The following is a 23,963-nucleotide window of genomic DNA, read 5'->3' as shown; positions in this document are numbered from 1 at the left end:
ATGATCGTCTTTTTTTTTTTGATCAAACTAAGGGCTTTCATTAAAAAGCTAATTAGAGTTTAGGTCCAACAATACATGGAATGCAAGACAGGCCTTAACAAGGCTATCTGCAGGCCCATTGCTGGCCCTAGGGATAAACATGAAACGATAAGAATTGAAAGGCGAAGAAACAGAGAAAGATAGATCGTCGATATCCGAGAGAACACCGTAGAGTTCCATCGTTTTCTGGCGAGAGTTGATTGCTTCAGTAAGCACTCGTGAGTCTGTTCGGATACAGATACTGGAGTAGTTTCGAGATGCCGCTTGGAGCAGCGCTTCTCTGATAGCCAAAGCCTCTCCCATGCAAGGCGAAGAGACCGATGATTTCTTCGCAGGTCCACGAGCGAGCTCCGATCCATCTCTGTCAGTGAAGATCCATGCCAAGCCCGCGTCCATTGATGAGTGTCTCCAAGAGGCGTCAGTGTTGCAGAAGATCTCCGGTCTGATAGGGCTTAGATTGTGGCGATACTGCGTGGGGGCAAGTAGAATTGGGGGTTTCAGCGGTTGAGCTGATTCCCATTCCTTGAGAGCCAAGAGAGCCTGAAGAACTAGGTCTTGCGGTGATTGGATCCTATTCTCGAAGATGATTTCGTTTCGTGCGATCCAAAGAAACAAACATAGCCAAGGAAAGGCGCTGCCTGTGAATCCATATGGGGGTAGCGGGGTCTTCTTCCAAGAATCGTCAAGCTTCTCGAAGAAGTTAGTAGCAGATGTGGTGTCGATTGTGAGATTCCAAGGGCTGTGGCTCCAGACTTCGATGGCGAATTGGCAGTGGAAGAGAATATGCTCAACACTCTCAGGGGCTCCACAACGAATGCAAGTTGTGTTCAGCAGAAGTCCCCGCTTTCGTAGATTCTCTCCCGTTGGAAAGGCGTTTGATGCAGCCTTCCAGAGGAAATATTTAATCTTCGGCGAGATGTGCTTACTCCAGATAAGTTTTTTCCACTCTTTTGAAGTTGTGTCTAACTGTGTCTCCAATGCTCGGTGTTGTGGTAGGAATGTAGAGTAATAGCCTGATTTAACACTATAAACTCCTGATTTTTGCAGAGGCCAGACGAACGAATCCTGCTTACCCAAAACGCTAGGGCGGATCTTCAGGATTTGGTCCTTCAGTTATGGGAACATATTCTCCACAAGTCCCACATTCCATTCTCGCGTCTCTCTGGTAAGTAAATCCGATACCATCAAGTCTCTATCTTGCGGTAGCATAGGGCCAAAGGGCTTTAGATTAGCTTCCGGATCAATCCACGAATCATTCCAAACCGATGTAGTCTCCCCATCTCCTATTGCTTTACCTAGGTGTTCCACTAGCAGATCTCTGCCTCGCAGAATCCCTCTCCAACCATGTGAGATAGCCAAAGTAGGTTGCACTTTTAGGAATGAGGTCTTGTGGCAGTACTTGCCTAAAAGAATCTTTGCTAGTAGACAATTTGGCTTAGTAATTAGCCTCCATCCTATTTTTGCCAATAGGGCGTGATTGAACGTTTGTATGTCTCAAAATCCTAAGTCCCCCATATCTTTTGGTTGTGTTAATTTGTCCCAGGATATCCAACAGATCTTCCTGGCTCCATCGCTTGCATCCTCCCAGAACCTGGTCAGCACTGATTGTATCCTCTTACAGAGGCTGACCGGGAGTTCAAAACACGTCATAGCAAAGGACGGGATTGGCGATATGATTGACTGGATCATAGTCGCTTTGCCTGCAGTGGAGAGGAATTGAGTGGACCAGTTGAGGGTGCGTTGTTTCATCCTGTCAACAATCGATGAGAAGAGGTCTTTTTTCTTGCGTCCAAAATGCTCAGGTAGTCCTAGATATTTTTCAACTCCTCCCTCCTTTTCAATTCCCAGTTGTTGTTTGACTCTAATGCGTGTTTCTGCAGGTGTCTTGCTAGAGAAGGAAATTGAGGATTTTTGCGCATTTATCTTTTGACCAGAAGCTGATTCGTAGATGCGTAGAATGTTCCCAAGATTGGAGCAAGCATAGCTGTCGGTTTTGGTAAAGAACATTGTGTCGTCAGCGAAAAGCAGGTGGTTGATCTTTAGACTATTTCTTGAAACTCTTAATCCTGGTAATGATTCTTCTATTTGCGCTTTGATGCAGAGTCCTGAAAGTACTTCACCACAGACGATGAACACATAAGGAGACATCGGGTCCCCCTGTCTGATACCTCGCTGTGGCACGACGCTACCTACTGCTTCATCATTAAGGAGGAAGGAATAGGATACAGTCGTTATACATTCCATGATCCAGTCGACAAAGGTACCACAGAAACCCATTCTCTCAAACACACATCGTATAAAGGACCATTCGAGCCTGTCATAGGCCTTACTAATGTCCATTTTGACGGCCATGGAACAGTGTATGGTGGCTCCTGATGTCTTGAGATAGTGTAGAGTCTCGTGCGTAATCAGCACGTTATCAGAGATGACCCACCCAGGTACGAAAGCAGATTGGTTCTCCGAGACAACCTCTTGTAGAATAGGCTTTAGTCTTAGCGAGAGCAGCTTTGAAATCACCTTGTAGTAGACGTTGCATAGGGCAATAGGTCTGTAGTCTGAAACCGCCTTAGGACTAGAGATTTTTGGGATAAGTCTTATGTGTGTAGAGTTGATGGTGCGTCGCAGAGTTCCTTCCACAAAAAAAGATTGAATCTCCTTGGTTATTGCAGGCCCAACCACGTCCCAGTTAGACTGGAAGAAGCTCGCAGAGAAGCCATCGGGGCCGGGAGCTTTATCAGGATGAATGGCGAAGACTGACTCTTTAATCTCCTCAGGTGAAGGCATTTTAATCAGAGACTCGTTAGTAGCACTAGAGATGCATGGTTCAATGGCTTGATGTACTGTCTCAATTGCAGAGTTGCCTGACGAGGTGAAGATTGCACTGAAGTACTCACTTATCACAGACGCAATTTGTTCATCTTCGAAAACTGGTAGGCCTTCCCCATTTTCAATGACCGAAATACGGTTTCTTGCTCTTCTTCCTTTTGTAGTAGCGTGAAAAAGCTTGTATTTTTGTCTCCCAGTGTGAGCCAAAGGAGTCTTCTGCGTTGCCTCCAGAACTCCTCTTCTACTTTGTAGGCTTTGAGGAGCTTCAGGTTCAGTTGAGCAATAAGGTCATCGTCAGAGAGTAGTGCAGAGAGGGCGTTATCTAAGGCATCCTTTGTCTCCACAATGAATTTCCTGCTATTGATGTTGAACTTCTTACTCCAAGCCGATATGGCATGGCGACATTTGCTGATACGGCCAGAGACAGGTAAGTCAGCATTATCGTTCCAGATTTCTGAAACTAGCTTGCTTATTTCTTCATTATTTCGTAGGCGACGGTCATATCGGGAGATTTTTGCAGTTCTCTTCCTTTTTGAGTCGAAGGTGGAGATAAGAGGTCTGTGATCTGAGGCTTCCAGTTGGAGATAATGGGAGCGGCCATTAGGGAACATATCAGACCATGAACTGTTGGCCATAGCCCTATCGAGTCGACAATGCACTAGGTGAGTGTGTCTTTTGCCCCTCCAGGAGAGAAAATTCCCTGTGTGCTTGATGTCAAATAGGTCACAAATTGATAGGAACGACCTGAAGTTACTAAAAGAGCTCTCTGGTCTTTCAGGGCCTCCTGCCTTCTCGGAGTTGTCTGTTATCTCATTAAAGTCTCCAGTGAGGAACTAGGGGGAGCTTCTGTTGATAGCTAGCTCACAGAGAGCCTCCCACACAGCCAATCTCTTTGAGGAGTCAGGTTCCCCATAGACAAAGGTACTATAAAAGGTTTTCCCTTTGAAAGTTATCGTGGTATCGATGAAGTTTTGGTTCGCTGATATGATCGAAATGTTAACGTCTTTTTTCCAAAACAGAGCCAGACCTCCAGATTCTGGAGTAACTGGAGAGAAAAGGTATTGTTCTTCTAGCTTAATATCTTCCAGCTCCTTAATTACGAATTCATCAGGATTTTTTGTTTCAGACAGGAAGATGATGTCAGGGGAGCATTTATTATTAAGATCTTTGAGCCTCTGGACTGTCCTGGGGTTCCCCAGCCCACAGACATTCCAGCTCAGAACGACTAAGGAAGAGGAGGACGGTGGGTGTGAAAATCCGAAGATTTCCCACTCTGAGATCTAGGCGATGCTGCAGTAACAGGAGCATTAGACGCTTGTGGGTTTCTGGTAGTTCTTCTGCGAGCAGAATGTATTGGAGCAGTGTGGGGGAAACCATGCCTAGTAGCCGCTTATGCTATATTGATCTTCCGTAAGTTAGTGCTAGTGAAGACTCGGGGGCTAGCTTGCACTCTACGGGAAGAACCAGCTCGATCATTACCACGTCTAGCTGAGCGGGGGGTATCAGCTATGATTGGGTCAGCTGGATTCACAGGAGAGGATATTTCCACAGCAGTACCCCTCGCAGGTGTCAAGCCATCCTCATTTTGGCGTCTCAAGTTGTCAGTCGCTTTGGCTATGATTCTGGATGTTGTCTGTTCCATCAAGCCACTCTCTTCGCTCTGGATGACTCTCTGGAGTCTCGCTGCTGCTTCAACAGGGTCTGCCACATTTGTGTACTGAAAAGTAACTTCATGTAGCTGTTCCATTACCTCCTCTCAAGATGGAATCCTTGAGGGAGGAGGAGGGAAGTCTGTCAATTCCAGATTTCTCTCCAGAGGTAGCCGATGACCTCCTGTTGTGTCCTTTGGGGTGATCTGCACCGGAGATCTACAAGGCTCCGCTTCGCTATATGACTGTCTTCCAGTGTGGTGTGTTTTTTCTCTCCATTGTCTCTGTGGGGAGCGACTGCGGGGTCGTGGGTGATCTCTAGTTTGGTGTCTTGGAGGAGTAGGTCTGTAGTGCGAGGAAGCGTTGGTTCTTGAGGGGAGTTTTTCTCTCGATGTGTTCGTAGAGGGTATGATTTTATTCTGGATGGGTTGACCTCTACGTTCAGGTAAAGGAATTCGATTCCCGAAAGGACGACCATGTCTGTCAACTCTTAGGCTGAAGGGAACCTCAGAAGATTGCAGTACCTCTCTTGAGGGGTGAGCCGACGACATCTGTGTCACTTGGGGTTGAGACTAATTAATCTGTGGGGCCAACGGGCATGAGCGGATCAAATGGGACAGACTATTGCAGTGTGAGCAGTGGTAGCCTAAGTCTTCGTAGTCAAGAGAGATGGGGAGTTCTTCACCCGTATCAAAATACACTAGAGCTTTCTTGACTAGAGGTTTGAGACCGTCGACAGAAACACGGATCCTGGCTGAGGTTTTTGTGATCTTGTAGTCCTCTAGCGTACCCAAGTCATGCGCTATATTGTAGATCATTTTCTCGTGCCAGAAGTGCAACGGGAGCCCGTGTAGCCTGATCCAGAAAGGAATCTGAGATGGGAACAGCGGGGAAATTACTGGTTCCCAGCGTTGGAGAATCACCATCCAGTTGTTGTAGTGAAAAGGTCTTTCATGTAGTACATGTAGCAGATCTTCCTCCAGTTCAAATCTGAATTGGAAACAGAGTTGACCCAGATCTGAGCCAGTTGTCCTCCCTTTAAGAGTCCAGTTTCTTGGAAGCGCAGAGATAAGGGAGCCTATGGGTTGTTCTCTAGGGTTTGTAACCCTACCTATGAGCGTTAAGGCGTTGTTTCTGATGAGAGCTGAAGTGTCGAAGACCGGTGCTCTGACACGCTTGTAGGGGGGGGCGTCCACAGAAGAGGTTGCTATACCCTCCCCTTTTTCAGCAGCAGTGAAGTGACGACGAGACATTGTAAGGAATATGAGTTTCACAGTAGACGCCGGAAGCTGATGAGTAAGTGAGGGCAAGCGACAGTCGCAGTTGACAGTAATGTAGACTCGGTGGGGAGTAACGGAAGTTAGGGTTTGCAGCAAAGAGTAGGGAAAAGGTCTTGGAGTACCCGGTGAGTAAGAAGGAGGTCTAGCGAGAGATATGTAGCCCAAGGACCGATGCACAAGAGGAGTAACCGTCGACTCTTTGCAGGAGAAACCGTTAGTAGTTCCTTTGGTACATGGAGCCGGCTCCAGGTACTAGCGAGAAAGAGGGGGTTGTTGTTGTTACACCGGAGCGTTCATCAGCCGTGAGCAAAGGCGGAGGAGCCCCCATGGATTCTATTACCCGATGAATAATACTCAAGGAAGGTCCAGAAAACTAGACAAAATGCCTAAAAGGAGAAACAATTTGAGAAGGTGGTGCGCGTGGCAGAGATCTAGAATACAAAAGGAGAAAGTCCACTCTTGAACGTTTGCAACGGACCGGTAGATAGGACCAACAAAGGGAATAGTGCCTGAGAAACCCACTAATTTACAAGTCTAGAAAACCCTGATTCAATACAGCTCCACTACAAATATTTGAACCAGACTCGCAGTTAAGGTTCTACTTTACCATCTCTACAAACATATCACAATCCATTATCCACACACACACGCAGCCACATCTATACTTACACTGTTTGTATTCGTATGTACGTCTAGTAGTATGATCGTCTAACTCATCGAAAATAGTCATTTTCTTAGAGTTTGTGTATATATATCATTGTAAACTACTGCATGTTTATGTTTATCTATATCAACACCACTTTGTCACTATTTCACTACACATGAGTAGGAGATATTTTAGTGGGTTTTTGACATTTTTTTTTGCGGTAATGAAACGTACAAAACTTAGATCCATCGGTTTCGTCGTATTTGATTTAAACCATGGATAACTTTTTTTTGTTCAAATTTTGGCTTTTGTAATATTAAAAAAAGCAAATGTTTAAATTTAAAACTAAATAGTTATTTTCATAGCAATGCAGAGTTTTGTGACAATTATGCTGGTTTTATTGTGATACTCGGTTTTTACAGTTTCGGCGGAAAAACTCGATTTCATGGTTTTGGCAGAAAACTTGATTTTGCAGTTTTGCGGAAAAATTCGATTTTACGGTTTTGACGGAAAAACTTGATTTTACGGTTTTGGCGGAAATTTCGGTTTTACAGTTTTGGCGGGAAAACTCGGTTTTACGATTTTAACGGGAAAATTCGATTTTACAGTTTTGGCGAAAAATTCAATTTTATGGTTTTGACGACAAAACTTGAATTTTACGGTTTTGGTAGAAAAAATCGATTTTGCAGTTTTTACGGAAATACATGACTTTACGGTTTTACCAGGACAATTTGATTTGTGTTTATATAATAAAAAAATCAGTTAAATTTTATTATTTGTTTCGTTTAATTTTTATTAAAAGAGTATAAAGTTAAAATAATTAAAAGTTAAATCAATAATAGTTTAAATGAGTCTAAACAGGTACATATAAATTTCGCGGACTCTAAATGGATACCTCTAATAGATTTACTTTTAAATGAATCTAAATATTTATGAATTCTAAATGAGAAGGATCTTAAATGGGATGGTTTAAATGGGGTGGATTTTACCATTTTAACAATCCCTAGCTAGTTTCATATAAGCTTTAACAGAGGTATTAGTTCTAAAATTAGCTAGTTCAGTTCGCAGCTTAACAGTACAGATTCCATGACTTTGTGAGACACATATCAGAATCATCGTCAAACGATTGGCAATATCAAAATTAACATATGATAATTTGTTTTAGTAAACAGCATCAAAGATCCTTTTTTTCTTTTTGAGAAATGCATCAAAGATCTTCAAACCTCAGACACAACAAACATAGAACATAAAATCTAATTTCTAGTGCAGAAACCAGAGAAAACATAACAATCGCAAACTTAAGAACACAAATAAAACACGAGAACCGTTTCTGTAGAGACCTTTTTTTTTTGCTTAAATCAAATGCTGTATATTGAAACTTCAAGAGCTAACAATATCAATTGATCTAAGCCTTTGGTCAAAAAAAAAGATTATCAATTGATTTCATAAATGAGTTCAAGTAGGGGCGGATCTAGATAATAATATAATATGGGACACAATATAACTATATATTATATTAAAATAATTTAGTAAATTAAATAGTTAGTTCTTTTTAAGAAATTAATCATTAAAATTTTATATTTTTCTTTCAAATAAATCAAATACAAACAATAATTTTAAATACCCATTTTCAGTAATATCATAAAATTATTATGTATACATTATTTTTTTCATTTTAGTTTTCCCTTTAATCGAAATTATTGAAAAATAAACTTAATAAAAATAATTATTAGAGTAAACTTCTACTAAACTACAACTTTTATTTTGGAAAAATAATATTAAAAATGGAAAGAAACAGTTATAGAATAAAAATATGTTTATGCAGGAAAAACAAAGGCAAATAATATATTATGGAAAGTGATTAAAAGTGTAAAGAAAAAATGAGAGAATAAAAACACAACTAATAGACTCGATCTTGACATGTGTTGGGGCACAGTTAAACCTTTCAAGACAAAAGAACTAGTTGCTTCTATCAGTCTATTCAACAATGGCAGCCTTCGTTACAATCAAAGAACATCTAACTATATATTTATATCAGCTTTTCAAAAAAAAAACTATATATTTATATCAGTCTAGAAACCCTAACACATGAACTACTGAAACTTCTTAATGGATCGTAAGTGGACCTTCAGTATAGGCTTCAATACTGTAGGGATCCACATTTCTTTTCGATTTCAAAACAAAGGACAAGACCTAATTCAGGTAAAGGAAAGAGAGACGGAAATAAACCATGTTTCTTTTTTGTTGGACAAAAAATAAATTGTTGGACAAAAAATAAACCACGTTTCTTTTAAACACTTCTAAGGAGTGAAGATTGAAATTTTAGGTTTACTTTGAGAACTCTTAAGGTTTTGTACTTCTTGTCACAACTACAAGAGACGGTCGTGATATTTGAGGACATGTTATTATTGTCCTTATTTGCAAGTAGTTGTGTAGCGCTATTGTCAACAGGGCGGATCTAGACTTATATTTAGTTGGGGGCACATAACAATTTTACACTATATCTAATTTTCAAATTGGGGGCACTTTTATATTTGGTACTAATTACTATAGAAAATTTAAGAATTAGATGGGGCACTACAAGAAAATAACTATATTGCAATAAAGAGAAATTATTGCAATAGGTCAATATAATGTTGCAAATGTATATTTGCAATAAAACTGTAATGAATTATACAATGTTGCTGATTGATTGTTGCAAATTCCTTTCGTTGCTAAAATATTGCAAATTTTGCAATAGATTGATTTATTGCTAAATCCATCGTAATAATGCAATAACATTTGTCTTGCAAATTTGTTGTATCTTTACAACAGACTTTGCAATATTAAACTCACACAGTTTGTTTCTACATACTACGACAATATAATTCTAATACAAATTTGTTAAATTGTATTTATTTTGGAATTATATTTGCTATGTCACAATAATTTCAAATGTGATGGTTATTTTCAAATTTAAAATAATAAAAATAAGAATTAATCAATAACTATTTTTATTAAATAATCAAATGTTACAACAATATTGAACAATTCATTAAAACCATGTCTAAGAAAAATGAACAATTCTACATCGTTATATTTTCTTCTTTTGATGGATTGGAAACACAGGAAAGATATGTTGATTTGGCTCTCATATATTGATTGCTTGACTCCGTTTTTCTCCAGCCTATAGCACATCGACTAGAGTTCATCCTGAATCTGAACAAAAACAAAAGTAATGGTAAAATCTTTAAATGAATATCAGAGAATAAAAAATACAAAATATACACACCAAGTTACTTATTTTAAACACTTTGAAGTAAGAGTTTTGTTTGTTACCTTCGTTGACTAACTGGCATGCGTTACGTGTAATTCTAGTTTCACAACCTCTCTTTCGTTGAAGAGGAAGCAGAACATGGAAACTTAATTCTCCACAAGTATAACAAGGAATTAAGAAATCATATTTATAAAAAACTGAGAAAAGAGAAAATCTTAATTGCTCTAGAATCATATCCCTAAGTTCACGTATATGCTGGTATTATCCTATTCTAGAAAAGTTCTGGCGTGGAGATATACACCGAACTATAAATAAAAATGATACATTAGCTTGTTTGTTTCATCATAACAAAATGATAATTTAGAATTATAATTCAATAAATTTTCAAAAATATATAGTGAAACTTGAATTAAGATCTGTATAACTAAAAAAATTGAAAATCTAGTTAACTTCAATTAGCTAAGTTTTCGTTATTCAGTAAAAATTTAATTAATTTTGGTCAAAATTATATTGATGAAATAATATATAGTTCTGGTTGAAATTATATTGATAAAATAATATGTAAAAATTATTTTAAGTGGGATATATATATTAACTTTTAAATCGAAAATAAATAATACTAAAATAAACATGTTGCAAATAGAGTGATAAACGTGTCACATATTAAAACATGGTATTTTCTTTCTTTTTTTCCAAAAAGCCACATCTCATTTTCTTTGGATTTTTCATGGGAATTTTGCAAGAAAATTTTTATAAGTAGGAAAAAAAATTGCAATTTGGCAACAAAATTTTGTAACGATTTTTTTTGTCGTTGGGTTGCAGTGAATTTATATTTAACTGCTGATATGTATTTATGATTGCAAAAACATGGTAAAATCTGTTACCAAATTTCAAGAAAAGACAACGTTGCAGAAAATATGTTGCAATATCACCATTTTCTTGTAGTGGGGGCACGTGACCCCGTACGGGTAGCTGTGCATCCGCCCCTGATTGTCAACATTTAGGTTTAAAATATATAATTCTTTGGTACTGATACCATGAAATAACCTTGTGTAAAAATTTTGTTTATTCATATTTCATCAGTCAGTCTTATCTCAAAATCAAAATCAGAAATCAACAAGCAAACGCAATAGGGCTTAAACCAAAGTGTACCGCTATTCTCTTGTATTTGTTCCTCCATCAATGCTATATCTAGCAACAAGAAAATAAAAGTTAACCCATTTTTTCTTACGTTTCAGATATCTTCGCTTTTCTTAATTGAAATTTTAGGTTTTGTAGAGAGGTGGTATCTATTCCTCTATTCAGTTGGACTGAAGAAAATTGGTTAAAGCCCATACGCCAGAGACTTCATGTGTTTGGGCTCTCAGCGACAAGGCCCATGACGATTAGGGCATCCTCTTGCTCATGCATATATAAAGCAATTGTTGCTTACTTGGTGAGTACGGGAAAACAAGAGAAGATTGTGGAATTCGGGTTATCAGCAAATTGTCTTGGTAAAAGGATCGTCTGAACCTACCTGAGAAGACAGCAATCTGACAAGAAAAACTAGGCGTTTTAGTTCTTATTTTAAGCTACAGTCTTGTAGTGGCTTATGAGGTCTTATCTCTTTGTAATACTCTTTTTACGTTGAGATAGTGGATTGGAAATGCAGTTCTTCCCCCAAATGTACCGCAAGGGAATTGGTTACCAAAGTGTGTGTCTTGTTCCCTGCAAAACAAACATACAAAATGTGTCAAGGTTAATTGATCATGCATTAGCTAACAAACTAGCTAAACTAATAAGGCCTAAGTTAATCAACCTGATAACTAAAACCTTACAAGTGGTATCAGAGTCAGGTTTGACACAGATTTGCAAGAAGATCAAAATAATGTTCGAGTAGGAATGGGACCTTTCAAACCGCAAGAATAGGTCTGTGACAGAACTAGTCAGAAGATCATGGAACCTGTGATGTTGTGGGAGAATATTCTCAAAAGAACAAGATGTTATGGAAGAGACATTTTCAAAGGAAACCCTTCGATTAATGGTACAAGGTGGTGCCAAGATGATTCGCTGAAGAAAAAACACACGAGATGAGTGTGGTCCTTAGTTTGAGGGGGGAGAATGTGAGATGTCAAACAAAGACCCACATTGAGAATTAGACAAGGATTGTCTAATATATAAAGATAATCTAACTTTAATTAATACGAGACCTTTTGGGAAAGAAGCCAAAATTAAATCTATGCGAACCGGTCTAAGATCCAAAATGGACAATATCATACTAATCAGATAATAAATAGTTGGATATGAGCTTTCACAATTCCAACAATTGATATCAGAGCATCAGGTCTAGCAAGAGGACGGTTCTCAGTTTCTTATCTGCGATTGGTGCGAAAAAGGGATCTCATCTAAGGTGTTGGTATTCTCACGGTTAAAGTTGAAAATCCTGCAGAACACTCAAGTTAAGATTGAGATTGAAAAGTTTGATGGAAAGGAAGATTTTGACATGTGAAAATTCAAGATACTAATGCAACTTGAGAACTCTGGTCTAGACATTGTACTTAATGATGATAACTAATTATAAATAAAATTCAATGTGTCGATAAAGCCTTCACAACAAAGACAACTAGTTGAAAGTTGATCACAATTACAAGTGACGTTGAAACTCGGTTCTTGCCTACAAAAGCATCAAGTTAGTCTCGTTTGCATATCTGGCTCCATACAAATATGAAACAACAACACAAAATGACAGTAATAAAAGCTTGAAAGTTTACTTGGGAAAGGAAAGAAACCAAGATGTCTTCTCCTTTCATAAAAAGAAAGCGTGGGAATGAATTTGAAAATGGAACCCGATCCGATGAATCCATCAGTAATTTCTTCATGAAATGAGATATGAGAATGTAAACAAACCAAATACCCCGATGAAACCACCATAATGTTTTTGCAATTTAGTCAAATAAATCACAAAACACGAAATTTTCTTGTGTGTCTTTCCATGAAACTGAGTTTTGAATAACTAATCTGACCTTTACCATAAGCTTAGTGTTCCAAGTCCAAAAACGAAAGAAATAAAACCCGAAATCAGCTAATCGATCAAAGAAGAATGCTGAGACACTGCAGTACCTATTGGCGGTAAAAGAAATGTTACCGGAATTGCTTTGTCGATACCAAAATAGACACAAAGAAAAACAAATGCAGGATGCATCACCAAGGAAGGCGAGAGGGATAAGAACGTTTTAAAAATCTTTAGATCTGGCTGATGATTTCTTTTAGATATGGTGTACAATATTAGTTAAAAAAATTTGTCGGAGTTTTTACTTGAGATGTGGTGAGCAGTGGCAGCAGAGGAAGTTCCCGACTCGATGTTGGTAAAGATTAACCAGAGAGATAGCATTGCAAATAAATATGGTTCTAGAAATCTTTTCACTTTTCTTCATTGCGAAAATAGCTAAAACTTTTTTTTCTGCCAACTATTATTATTTTTATAAATAGTAAAACACATATCAGTAGGTAAAATTTGCATGACTGAACCAAATACCTGGATTTGAAGAACCGAACCTGAATCAAAAAAGGTATACTAAATCCAAACTGAAAACGGTAAGAAATGCGAACAGGTCTAAAGTTTTGTTATCTAAAATTTTGTTATCTGAGATATTGCTTGCCTTACTATATAGTAAGTTTAAAATTTTCATTAAAAACTAAAAAGAAACGTTTCGTTTGAAGAACAAATTATGCTATCTTTTTTTTTTTTGGCACACTGAAACAAACTATATGCTATCTATTCACTAAACTCATCGGCTGACTAAGAGTCGTTAATCAATGGGTTGCACTAGATCTCGTAAGCATTATGTAGGACACGTGATCGTTTTCAACTTGCTTAAATAAAACCCCAGCTGAACTTATTCTCCAACAACAAATAGTAATATACTACTACTCAATTATTCGACAAAAATACAAATTAATGATGGCGAAACTTCTTGGTTTCATCGATATTTTAAAATGTACAAACAATATCCTGCCCCATTTTGAATAAAAGATAATTTCAAGTTACAATAGTTCACGTATGCATACGAATTTTTGATACTATTTATAAAGTTTTATATAAGATCTTTAAATATAAGTCATGGATGGGTCGTGATCAATTGTTAACGTAAACAATACTTGAAAAGTAAAATTTTGTGGACATCGTAAAAGAAAGCAATTTTGATTTTGTCTACAAATATAAAAAGATGATGCCATATTCGTTGAGAGAAACATCTTGAGGCCAACACAAAAATAAATAGAAGAAAGAAGAATACGATTCTTTAACCTTTTTCAAAATATAGAAATCTAGAGAACAATGTCTTTCTTTTTAGTGTATACTCCCTCCGTTCCTGAAAGTAAGATTTTCTAGAGTTTTCACGTTTATTAAGACTACAATAAATATTTGTCAACTTTAGTTTACTATTTATGTTTTATACAATTTCCAATAACTATCAACCAATAAAATTTAATCAATTCAAATATTCATAATTAATGATCCTCAAAAGTATACAAAAGTACCTCAAAATTATACAAAAGTACCTTAAAAATATAGAAAATCTTTCTTTGTGGAACAAAAATAAAATCCAGAAGATCCTATTTTTAGGAACGGAGGGAGTATATATTACTAGGTGATTCTCCCGTGTCAATGCACGAATAAATATTTATAATATCAAGAATTTATAATATTTTTATATATTTTAATTTAGTTTTATAATTAAATTGGTTTATAATATACATGTATGAAAAATAAGTAAAACTATTTTGATTATTTTATGTTATTATCTTAATTAAACATATGACTATGATGTTAAAAATTGGATTGGTTTAGCTATTTTAGGTAAACTATATTTTATATTTACATTCTGAACTAAATCATATTTTCCAGTTTTTTTATTTGAATAATTTTTTTAATTGTATTTAGTTAATTTTTTTTACACACATATATATATATAATTAACTTTATATATGTAATTTTAAAAATCAAATAGAAAAAATGAATCGTTCCTTGGTTTGAGGTTGTACAACTGATAACCAATAAGTTTTTAAAATATATGGATCTGAATATTTATAAAATTAAATTAATTTTATGTTCTTATATATAAATTTTAAGTCATTTTCTAGTTTACATGTATAAAAACTAAATATAAAACAATACTATGTTATTGACTCAACTAAACTTCTGATTTAGAGTATTATAACCATTTAGATCAGTTTGATATGTTTAATGATCTATGATCGGTAATATAACCATTTAGTATATTAATTATCTTTTGGGTGATCTATGAACGGTTTTATAATCATTTAGTGTATTAATTATATTTTGGGTTAAGTTAGCTCATTTTATATATATATATATCTTTTGTGAATTTTTTTTTGAATTCATGTAATATATATTAGTCTATATTTAAATTTTTTTAAGATATTTCCATTTTTATATGTATATGATTTGTGATAAAATAATAAAAACGAAATTAAAATTGTAATATTATTAAGAAAAAGGAAATATAACAAAAAGCTCTTAGTATTTACTATGAATAATACTTCTAATTTACAAAGGTTATGCATGTAATTAATCATTCTTAAAATTAATGTGAGAGTGTCATATAGAAAACTGACTTCTCAAATAATATTATATAGATACAAGAGAACATATTTGCATCCTAAAAACTTTTCTTTTTCTCTCTAATATTTTTTCTCTGAAACTTTTTTAAAAATTTTTTACACAACTTTATCGACGGCGCGTTCGGTGTTCCGCCTCCGTTGTTGTCGGTTATCAACTTTATTTCTCCACTCTTCTCTTTTATCCCATGTTTCCGCTCCTCCTCACCGTCTCTTGTTCGTCGACATACATACCGTTGTAGACTTGTTTTTTACGTGCTGTCCAGAGATTAGAGATCTGGAGCGGCGGTGAGGCGTGTCAAGGATAGGAGCGTAGGTGGTCTATTCCGCAGTTGTTCTCTAAGATCTCGCTCAGATCTGACCAGATCTGCTTCGTTCGTGGTCCGTCAGGATTTAGTAGTGGTGTTATGGGTCTCGTTTCGTTCTTTTTGTGTTCACTTGCGGGTTGATGAAGAGAACTTACATTTTCGGTAGGGAGGTTGGCATTTCTTAGATCTCTATGCGGACCCTTCTTCTTCTCTCATCACTAGTGAGATACTGTTGCGATAGGCATATACTTTAGGTCTTGTTTTCTTCCTCGACGGTGGTGGTTAGCTACTGCCAGCGGTTTTTCTGTGTAGGTGGCTGCAGTTGATTCTTGTGGTTAAAAGGCGATACCGTCAAGCCTATGTTGAGGTCTGAGTTCTCCTTGCTTGTCGGAGTTGATTGTGGCGTTCGGACGCAAGTAGATTTGGAGTGTTCTTGTATGGTGTTTTCCACTTGGTTTGTTCCCTCGGTGGCAGTGTGGGTGCTTCACTCACATTTCTAGGTAAAAATTCTTCGGATTCGATCTTTATAGTGATAGCTTCTTTCATTGAGTAGGTTTGGTAGCTGTGACATGCTTATCTTCTATTTGCCTTACCCAATAAGAGCAGCTTATGACTTGTTGCTATGGCATTGGTGGTTCGGTTGGCTTTTCTTGTGCTCAATATGATCGTGTGAGGTTCGACAAGGAGTAGTAGAGGAGGTAGGTCTGGTGGAGGTGGTAAACGACAACCGATGCTTAGACAAGTATTTTGGTGGGTCGGCCGGAAAAGTCTCTACTGTCGTCTGCTTTGGAATTCTATGGTAGATGAAATGTTTTGGAGTCGCGTTTGGGGAGGTCAAAATTATCGGGTGACTCATGGTGTTTAATGTCGCCTCAACATTGTCTCTTCATATTGCGTGCGAGTATCGCACGTTCTTAGTAGCTTTGTGGAGTTCTTTCGTTTTTTTCGCCGTCTCTCGGTTATAGGTTTAGTAATCGTGTTTTACATTTAATTTTTCGTTGTTATGACTTAGATTGGTGTATTCCGCTACTTGTAACTCTCTGTAATCTCTGTAAAAAATCGTATATGGTAATACAATCTTAACATGTTTATCAAAAAAATAAGCAAAAAAGTTATTTAAATTTAAATATCAACATCATGAATACATCAATGTTTGCATTTTATTCAATCTTGCACGCATTTTCGTTTATGGTTTTTGCCAATCTCTAGTGCAGTAGTGCGTAAACACGTAACTGACTCGAATGGACCAAAATATCAAAACCGTTGGATACGTTATTACTATCGCAAAAATGTCCCCTCGTTTATTCTTATACGATTTACTTATTTATAAGATTTGACAAAAAAATTTTTTTTTATCAACCTAGGATATCTTAACCCTATATAAAAGTGCAGACTAATTATAAAAGAAAATACAATCATAAAAGAACTATTTCTTCGGATATCCAAATAAACCTTTTTTTTTTGAGAAATATCCAAATGAACTTCTTTTCAAAAAAAAAAAATATCCAAATGAACTTTAAACAATATGTTTATATTTACAAGACCACATGATTTCGGATCCAAATTGGTTAACATATTCGTATATCCAAACTTCTATTGTTTGTGTGTTTTTTTTTTTTGACAAAAGTATTATTACCAAAAACTGATAGAAACTTCTTAAACCTAAATAGAAAACATAAAAAAAACTTAGCACTTAACCTTTTTATTTTGTTTTTCGAACAAATTAACCTCCAAATAAATAATATATTTAACCATTTATATTCTAAAATTTTAAAATGGACCTAAATGAAAAGAAAGTATTATATAGTTGACAAAAAAAATATGATAAAAGATTCTCATATAAGATTCTTTTCTCAAAAAAAAAAAAGAATAAGCAAATATATTAAAAATAAAAGAAGGGACTTAATATAGAAAAGAAAGAAATAAAAGAAAGATGGTTAAAGGATACGCAAAGCCCTCCTCCCCCTTCCCATCTCCTCCCGCTTTGCCTCTTTTAGAACGCACAAGACAGAGAGAGAGAAAGAGAGAGAGAAGAGAAGAGAAGAGAGACTCATAAGCTCTCCCTCTCCCTCTTTCTCTTTATATATTTTTATAAATACACATTCTCAGATTCTTTGCCTCCTCTCCTCTCCTCGACGTCGTAAGCGCTCTTCTCCTCATCCCCGAAACCTTTAGATCGGTTAATTCGTTCCTCATTTACTGGAATCTACAATCTAATTGGGTTGAGTTTTGAAGCGATTTCGTTTTTCAAAAATCTGCTCGTTTTGTTGTTATGTGCCTTAGGCATTTCACAGAATTTGAGAAAAGTGTGGGTCTTGTTGATCCATGATGATGTGTTGTTCATCTTTGACAGGTTGATTTGAGAATAGAAGAAGAAAAGTTTTGGATTTTTAATATATAATTTTTAAAAAAAAAGAAGAAGAAGAGAGATGGGTTACATAGGAGCACATGGTGTAGCAGCGCTTCATAGACACAAATACAGTGGTGTGGATCACTCTTATCTCGCCAAATACGTCCTCCAACCCTTTTGGAATCGTTTCGTCAAAATCTTCCCTCTCTGGATGCCGTTCGTATTCTCTCTATCACATTCTCTCTACTCTTGCTTTGCTTTTTATTCCTTGAATGAAACATTGGGGACTAACTTCTTTCTTTTCTTTTTTTTTTCCATGTGTCCATATCCAGACCCAACATGGTATTATCCAGTTTCGCATTTAATACTCCATTGTCTTGTTGTTAGTTACTTACGGTTTGTTTTTGTCTTGTAGATAACACTTACTGGGTTCATGTTTCTCATCATATCTGCGCTGTTAGGCTATGTGAGTTCCTTTTGATTTTAATACTTCTCTCAAAGCTTCTCATCACTTTTCTCATATGGAACGGAACTCTCTATCTTTAGGTCTACTCCCCTCAGTTGAATTCTCCTCCTCCTCGTTGGGTTCACTTGGTACATGGACTACTTCTCTTTTTGTATCAGGTCTCTCTCCCATCTATCCTCATAATGCTTGTTAGTTTTTTATATGGACCTCTTATGATTGATATAATTTTTAGACGTTTGATGCGGTTGATGGGAAGCAAGCACGAAGAACTAACTCCAGTAGCCCACTCGGAGAGCTCTTTGATCATGGTACACTAACCTTCACCTTTTTTTTTAATTATTATTTCTTAGCAATGAAAGCAATCTTCAATTCTTGTAGGTTGCGATGCACTTGCTTGTGCGGTATGCCTTCCTTTCTTTTCTTACGGTCCTTTATCTTAACTGTTGATAAGTTTTCTGCAAACCGGTTTGCCTGATATTTCATTACTACAAGAACAGTTTGAAACGATGGCGTATGGGAGTACTGCTATGTGTGGAAGAGACACGTTCTGGTTCTGGATCATTTCAGCTGTTCCATTTATTGGTTCTACATGGGAAACGTAAGTGTCTTACATTCTTCTTCAGCTTAACTCTTTTTTTTCTTCTTATTGTAAACTCTAATTAACTTCCTTTTTGTGTCATTTAGCTATTTTACCAATATACTTACTCTTCCGGTAGTCAATGGTCCTACAGAAGGTCTTGCACTTATATACTGTGGTCACTTCTTCACAGCCATTGTTGGTAAAGCTCTTCAAACAAAAACCCTCTTTCTCACTAACAATTCCTTTTATTTTTTTTAAATCTTTTATGTTTTCTGTCTTGAAAAGGTGCTGAATGGTGGGCTCAGCAGTTTGGAGAGTCAATCCCCTTGTTTAGTTGGGTGCCCTTCTTGAGCGGTAAGCTTTTTTTTTTTTTGGTAAACTTGTCTCCTTGGGAAGGTTATTTACGCTATTCATCGCTTTGTTTACAGAGATTACTACATCGAGAGTAGTACTAATAACGATGATTGCTTTTGGTGTTATACCAACATTTGCATTGAGGTGAGTCTTAATGAGAATTCAATGATCTTGTATGTCAAAATTCTTACTATGCACTTTTATCTGCTAACACTCATATTCATGCTGCTTCATTCTACAGCGTGTCGAATGTATACAAAGTTATACAGGCAAGAAAAGGAAGCATGTTTCTAGCATTGTCTATGGTATAGTCTGTCATATGATTTGACATTTTCTTTTTTCTTTATATAAATTTGTGTGTGTGACATCGATATCTTTTTTGTGTGTTCACAGCTGTTTCCCTTCGTTGGGCTACTTGCTGGAGTTTTGATTTGGTATGTCTTCTCTAATTCTTTTTTTAATAATTATTTAACATGCTGTAACTGAGACTTATCTGTATCCTCTGTCTTAATCAGGGACTACTTGTCTCCAACTGATCTCATAAGAAACTACCCTCACTTAGTTGTATTGGGAACTGGTCTTTCATTTGGATTCATTGTGGTAAGCAATCTTGTTTTTGAATTTATATTCATTTTTTTGAATGATGAATGGAAAGTTGAGCCCATTAGTCAAATGGTTTATTGATTCCAGGGAAGAATAATTCTAGCTCACATATGTGATGAACCAAAAGGATTAAAAACAAACATGTGCATGGTATAACTCCTATAAGCCTCTTTCTCTCTCTCTCTCTCTCTCTCGATCCTATTTTCTCTTCATAGTATTCATTAACGTGTTTCTCTTGTATACAGTCACTGCTTTACCTTCCCTTTGCACTAGCAAATGCTCTAACCGCTAGACTCAACAACGGGTATCTTCTTTTGTTCTTTTTGCTTCGTGGATTTCATCAGACACTTTTAGTCTTTAACACGATTAATCTCTGTGTAGGGTTGCTCTTGTGGATGAGTTTTGGGTTCTTCTTGGTTATTGTATATTCACAATGGCACTATATATGCATTTTGCAACCTCAGTCATTCATGAGATCACTGCTGCACTTGGAATCTACTGCTTCAGGTTTGAATAATATATATCTTTGTTTTATTTTAGTACCATTTTTTATCATTGTAGTTTATGACAACCTGATTTTGCTTAAACTGTTTCATCAGGATTACGCGTAAAGAAGCTTGAAGGAAGCTTAAGGTATGCTTATTAGGTTTTAACTTTATTTTTCCAGTTCTTAAGAACTTGTGCGTTGGTTTTTAATAGTCTTTGTAAATCTGCTCCTTAAACGTTTTTTTCTTTGTTTACAGGGAGGATAATGCAAATCCCAACACGAATCTTGATATTATTTTTTTACTGAAATTAAACGACTGATCGATATATTTTTGGATGAATAGCCTTTAATGTTTTCATTTTGTTTGGTCGAAATAGGTAATTCATGTAGAACTATTTTTGTAACGTTTTCTACGGAAAAGAATGATTTTTCGTGATTATTTATTTATGAATTTGGTTATATTGTATTGATAACATTTTTGACGTCTTATTGCGATATACTTTTAGTTTTTGAAAATTTAATTTCGTGTTAATGTTTATTACAATAAAAAAAGAATAGGTATATGAGTATGCTTTTGGACAACACAATACCATCTTCTGTTGTGGCATGGTTGGTTGGGGTATCATAGATAGATTTCTTATAGATATGAACCTCTAACTTTGTTGGACAATAAAATAAATTATTCAAAATCATATAAACTTTATATTAAAACAAGGGAAAATTCCACAAAAATACCCCAACTAAATTTCGTTAAGTTTTTTAATACCTAAACTTTTTCACTATCCAGTTTAATACCTCAACTAATTATTTTGCTCATTTTAATACCCAAACTTTTAACATTGTACCCACTTTAATACCTAAACTTTATTTATTTAAATAAAAATACTAATAAGTTTCAAACAAAACTTAATAAAATCTCAAAAGTCTAAGAAAAAAATATTAAAAATTCCAATTTTATTTTAAGATTTAGAAAAGAAGGTAGATAAACCATGGAAAATTTATTTTTTCAAAAAATAAATGAATTTGAATAATAAAAATAAATTTCGTTTTGTATTTCAGAAAAAAATACAATATTTAAAACTTAGAAGTTTTATTACAAAATTTAATATTTTACACTATTTAGTTATTTTTATTTCTCAGACACCAAAAAAAATTAGAATTTTCTGAGTTTATTTTGTAAATTTTAGAGATTTTTAAAAATTTTATTGAAACTTATTAGTATTTTTATTAAAATAAATAAAGTTCGAGTATTAAACTGGGCACAGTTTTAAAAGTTTGGATATTAAAATAAACAAAATAATTAGTTGGAGTATTAAACTGGTTAGTGAAAAAGTTTGGGTATTAAAAAGCTTAACAAAATTTAGTTCGGGTATTTTTATGGAATTTTCCCTTAAAACAACTGTATTGAATACCGGATCAGACCAAACAAGATCGACCATGTCTCACTGAAGAAGTCGAGTTGGGTTTAGTTTAAAATCCGAATTGAAAAAACCGGTAAAATCAGTGATCCGAGCCGACTTCAAAATCCGTTCTAAACAATCTAACATATGGTTAATGCATTTTAGTTATTATTAAAATTTTAATATTTCATGATCAATGTTTAATTATCATTATTTAATTGGTTGTCGTTTTAGTTATGTTTTCTTAAAAAATGTACAATAATGGGAGTTATTGTTCGGACCATAGGAGGTGACTTTAACTTTAATTTTTACTTAAAGCCTTTAAAATCACCAATCCTCTTTATATTATTTTAGGATCATTTTTAATAAATAACATTTGTTTGATGTGTGATTTACATGAGTGTCATTTATACGTGGCAGCTCTACAAGCACTTTCACCACTTATATGTAAAAGCCATTAGTTAACTAGCCTAATTACAACATTTGCCATTAGTCATTAGTCTTATATAACCTAACATAATTATGTATATAATCGTTTGTGCATCTGTATCTCTACTTGTGTATGCATTAAATGTTTCAGAAATTACCTTAGTTACTTCAAGTCTATATTCCTCACAATATCTCTTATGTATTTAGTACTATATGTTGTTTGCACGGTTTTCATAATATAAATGTAAAATATGTTTCTACGGTTGTCACAATATATATGTTAATACAACATTTGATTCTTTATAAGATACACCAACATTGACATCACTATAAGATTTCACCTACGAAAAACTTCGAATAATATTAAGCGGAAGGGAAGTTAGATTTTTATTTTAAAGTAGGTCTAACATATGGTTTTAGGTGCATGAAAAATTATTCTATTAGGCATTCATCTCTCTAATTAATATCGATTTGAATTGGAAAATTGATCTCTTTCTGGTTTATTTAGTTTATATAAATTAGGCATAGATTAAGCTAAATAATTTGAAAAACAGTTAATTAGTTTTTAAAATTCAATTCATATTCTCATTGGTTTGTTTCGTTGATGCAATTCAAATTATAACATGTGTATGCACTAAAAAACAAACCATGAAACATATACTTTATATTAATATGATTATGTAAATGTATACATGTGTAAATTATATAATGTATACACACAATCTTCAAATCCATATTTATAACTCAAGATAGGAAAAATAATAAATAACTTACAAAAATGGCTTCGGAACTGATTAATATATACAATTTACATCAATTCTTTTGTCAATCACCCATTTATAGCTGATTTTCAATTTGAGGAATCAATCTTGATCTCATTAGGACTGATCGCTTTAAGTTGAATAAAATCTGCGTGTGGGTGTTTCCTATTTTATTGTCAATCATCAAAAGTCTGACAAAGAATTTCAATTACTGGTAATGCTGAGATTGTGTTGGTACATTTACCAAGAGGATAATTGCAAATTACGTTGACCAAATTAGGAAGTCTGATTCCAATTAAGAATTCGACATATAACTGCAAATTTATATGCGTGGAGATTACTCAAAACTTAGGAGCGTTGCATATATAAATAGAAAAATTTATAGCATATTGAAATCACAATTGTTTCCTTCTCAAAACTACTAAACCACTACAAAAGTTTTTATTATGTCTTAAGATTGTAACTGTGTGAATAATCTTAATAGAATTGCAAATGAGGGGTTTTGAAGACATTATTCACTGCAGATGTTTTTTTCAATTTTAAATTGTTTTTTTATTATATTATGCTACTCAAGGGTTTTCTTCGTTTATTACTTATGTTTTATTTTATTTTAAATTCATACTTTATTTTATATTAGATTTTGTTTATTCTTATGGCTCTTTTTGACTCTCCTCCACCGCATATATGACAAATAAACTAATACATTAACAATTTCTTAAAAAAATAACAGGCCTAATTTGTTAGTTAAACGCGAAATTTAGTCGCAACTTTAATTTTACAATATTTCCCATTTTTTCTATGCGCTGGACTTTCATAATATCTATTACTTCAAATTAATAATCTATTTTAATTTTTCACCCTGCGTGGGAAGCGGATTATCACCTTTTAAAATCTCTTCAACTGGTGACAC

The 23,963-nt window shown here is 35.0% G+C and overlaps 3 protein-coding genes across 3 annotated transcripts; 1 reads left to right on the top strand and 2 right to left on the bottom strand.

Annotated features, from left to right (window-relative positions):
• Positions 1-48: 48 nt before the first annotated feature.
• Positions 49-3,500, bottom strand: LOC108829225 (uncharacterized). The gene is made up of 4 exons (XM_018602887.1): positions 2,945-3,500; positions 1,593-2,900; positions 1,222-1,442; positions 49-1,146 (listed from the first exon to the last, which is right to left on the bottom strand). The coding sequence occupies exons 1-4, from the start codon at positions 3,498-3,500 to the stop codon at positions 49-51; spliced, it is 3,183 nt and encodes a 1,060-aa protein (XP_018458389.1).
• Positions 3,501-10,416: 6,916 nt separating this feature from the next.
• On the bottom strand, positions 10,417-13,123 carry LOC130510864 (uncharacterized). The gene is made up of 3 exons (XM_057007559.1): positions 12,991-13,123; positions 11,322-11,403; positions 10,417-11,228 (listed from the first exon to the last, which is right to left on the bottom strand). Exons 1-3 carry the CDS (start codon positions 13,107-13,109, stop codon positions 11,082-11,084), a joined length of 348 nt encoding a protein of 115 aa, XP_056863539.1. The 5' UTR covers positions 13,110-13,123; the 3' UTR covers positions 10,417-11,081.
• A 4,467-nt stretch (positions 13,124-17,590) lies between these two features.
• On the top strand, positions 17,591-20,926 carry LOC108829227 (choline/ethanolaminephosphotransferase 2). The gene is made up of 19 exons (XM_057009912.1): positions 17,591-17,763; positions 17,977-18,189; positions 18,306-18,315; positions 18,389-18,439; positions 18,520-18,597; positions 18,672-18,747; positions 18,818-18,840; positions 18,937-19,037; positions 19,124-19,218; positions 19,305-19,373; positions 19,448-19,517; positions 19,615-19,678; positions 19,767-19,807; positions 19,889-19,973; positions 20,064-20,126; positions 20,222-20,280; positions 20,358-20,483; positions 20,576-20,609; positions 20,720-20,926. The coding sequence occupies exons 2-18, from the start codon at positions 18,053-18,055 to the stop codon at positions 20,595-20,597; spliced, it is 1,170 nt and encodes a 389-aa protein (XP_056865892.1). The 5' UTR covers positions 17,591-17,763; positions 17,977-18,052; the 3' UTR covers positions 20,598-20,609; positions 20,720-20,926.
• The last annotated feature ends 3,037 nt before the right edge of the window (positions 20,927-23,963 follow it).

Source organism: Raphanus sativus, chromosome 4 (assembly GCF_000801105.2).
Source record: "Raphanus sativus cultivar WK10039 chromosome 4, ASM80110v3, whole genome shotgun sequence".
Taxonomy (NCBI): domain Eukaryota; kingdom Viridiplantae; phylum Streptophyta; class Magnoliopsida; order Brassicales; family Brassicaceae; genus Raphanus; species Raphanus sativus.
Note: the sequence above shows the minus strand (reverse complement) of the source record. Positions and strands in the feature narration are given on the sequence as shown.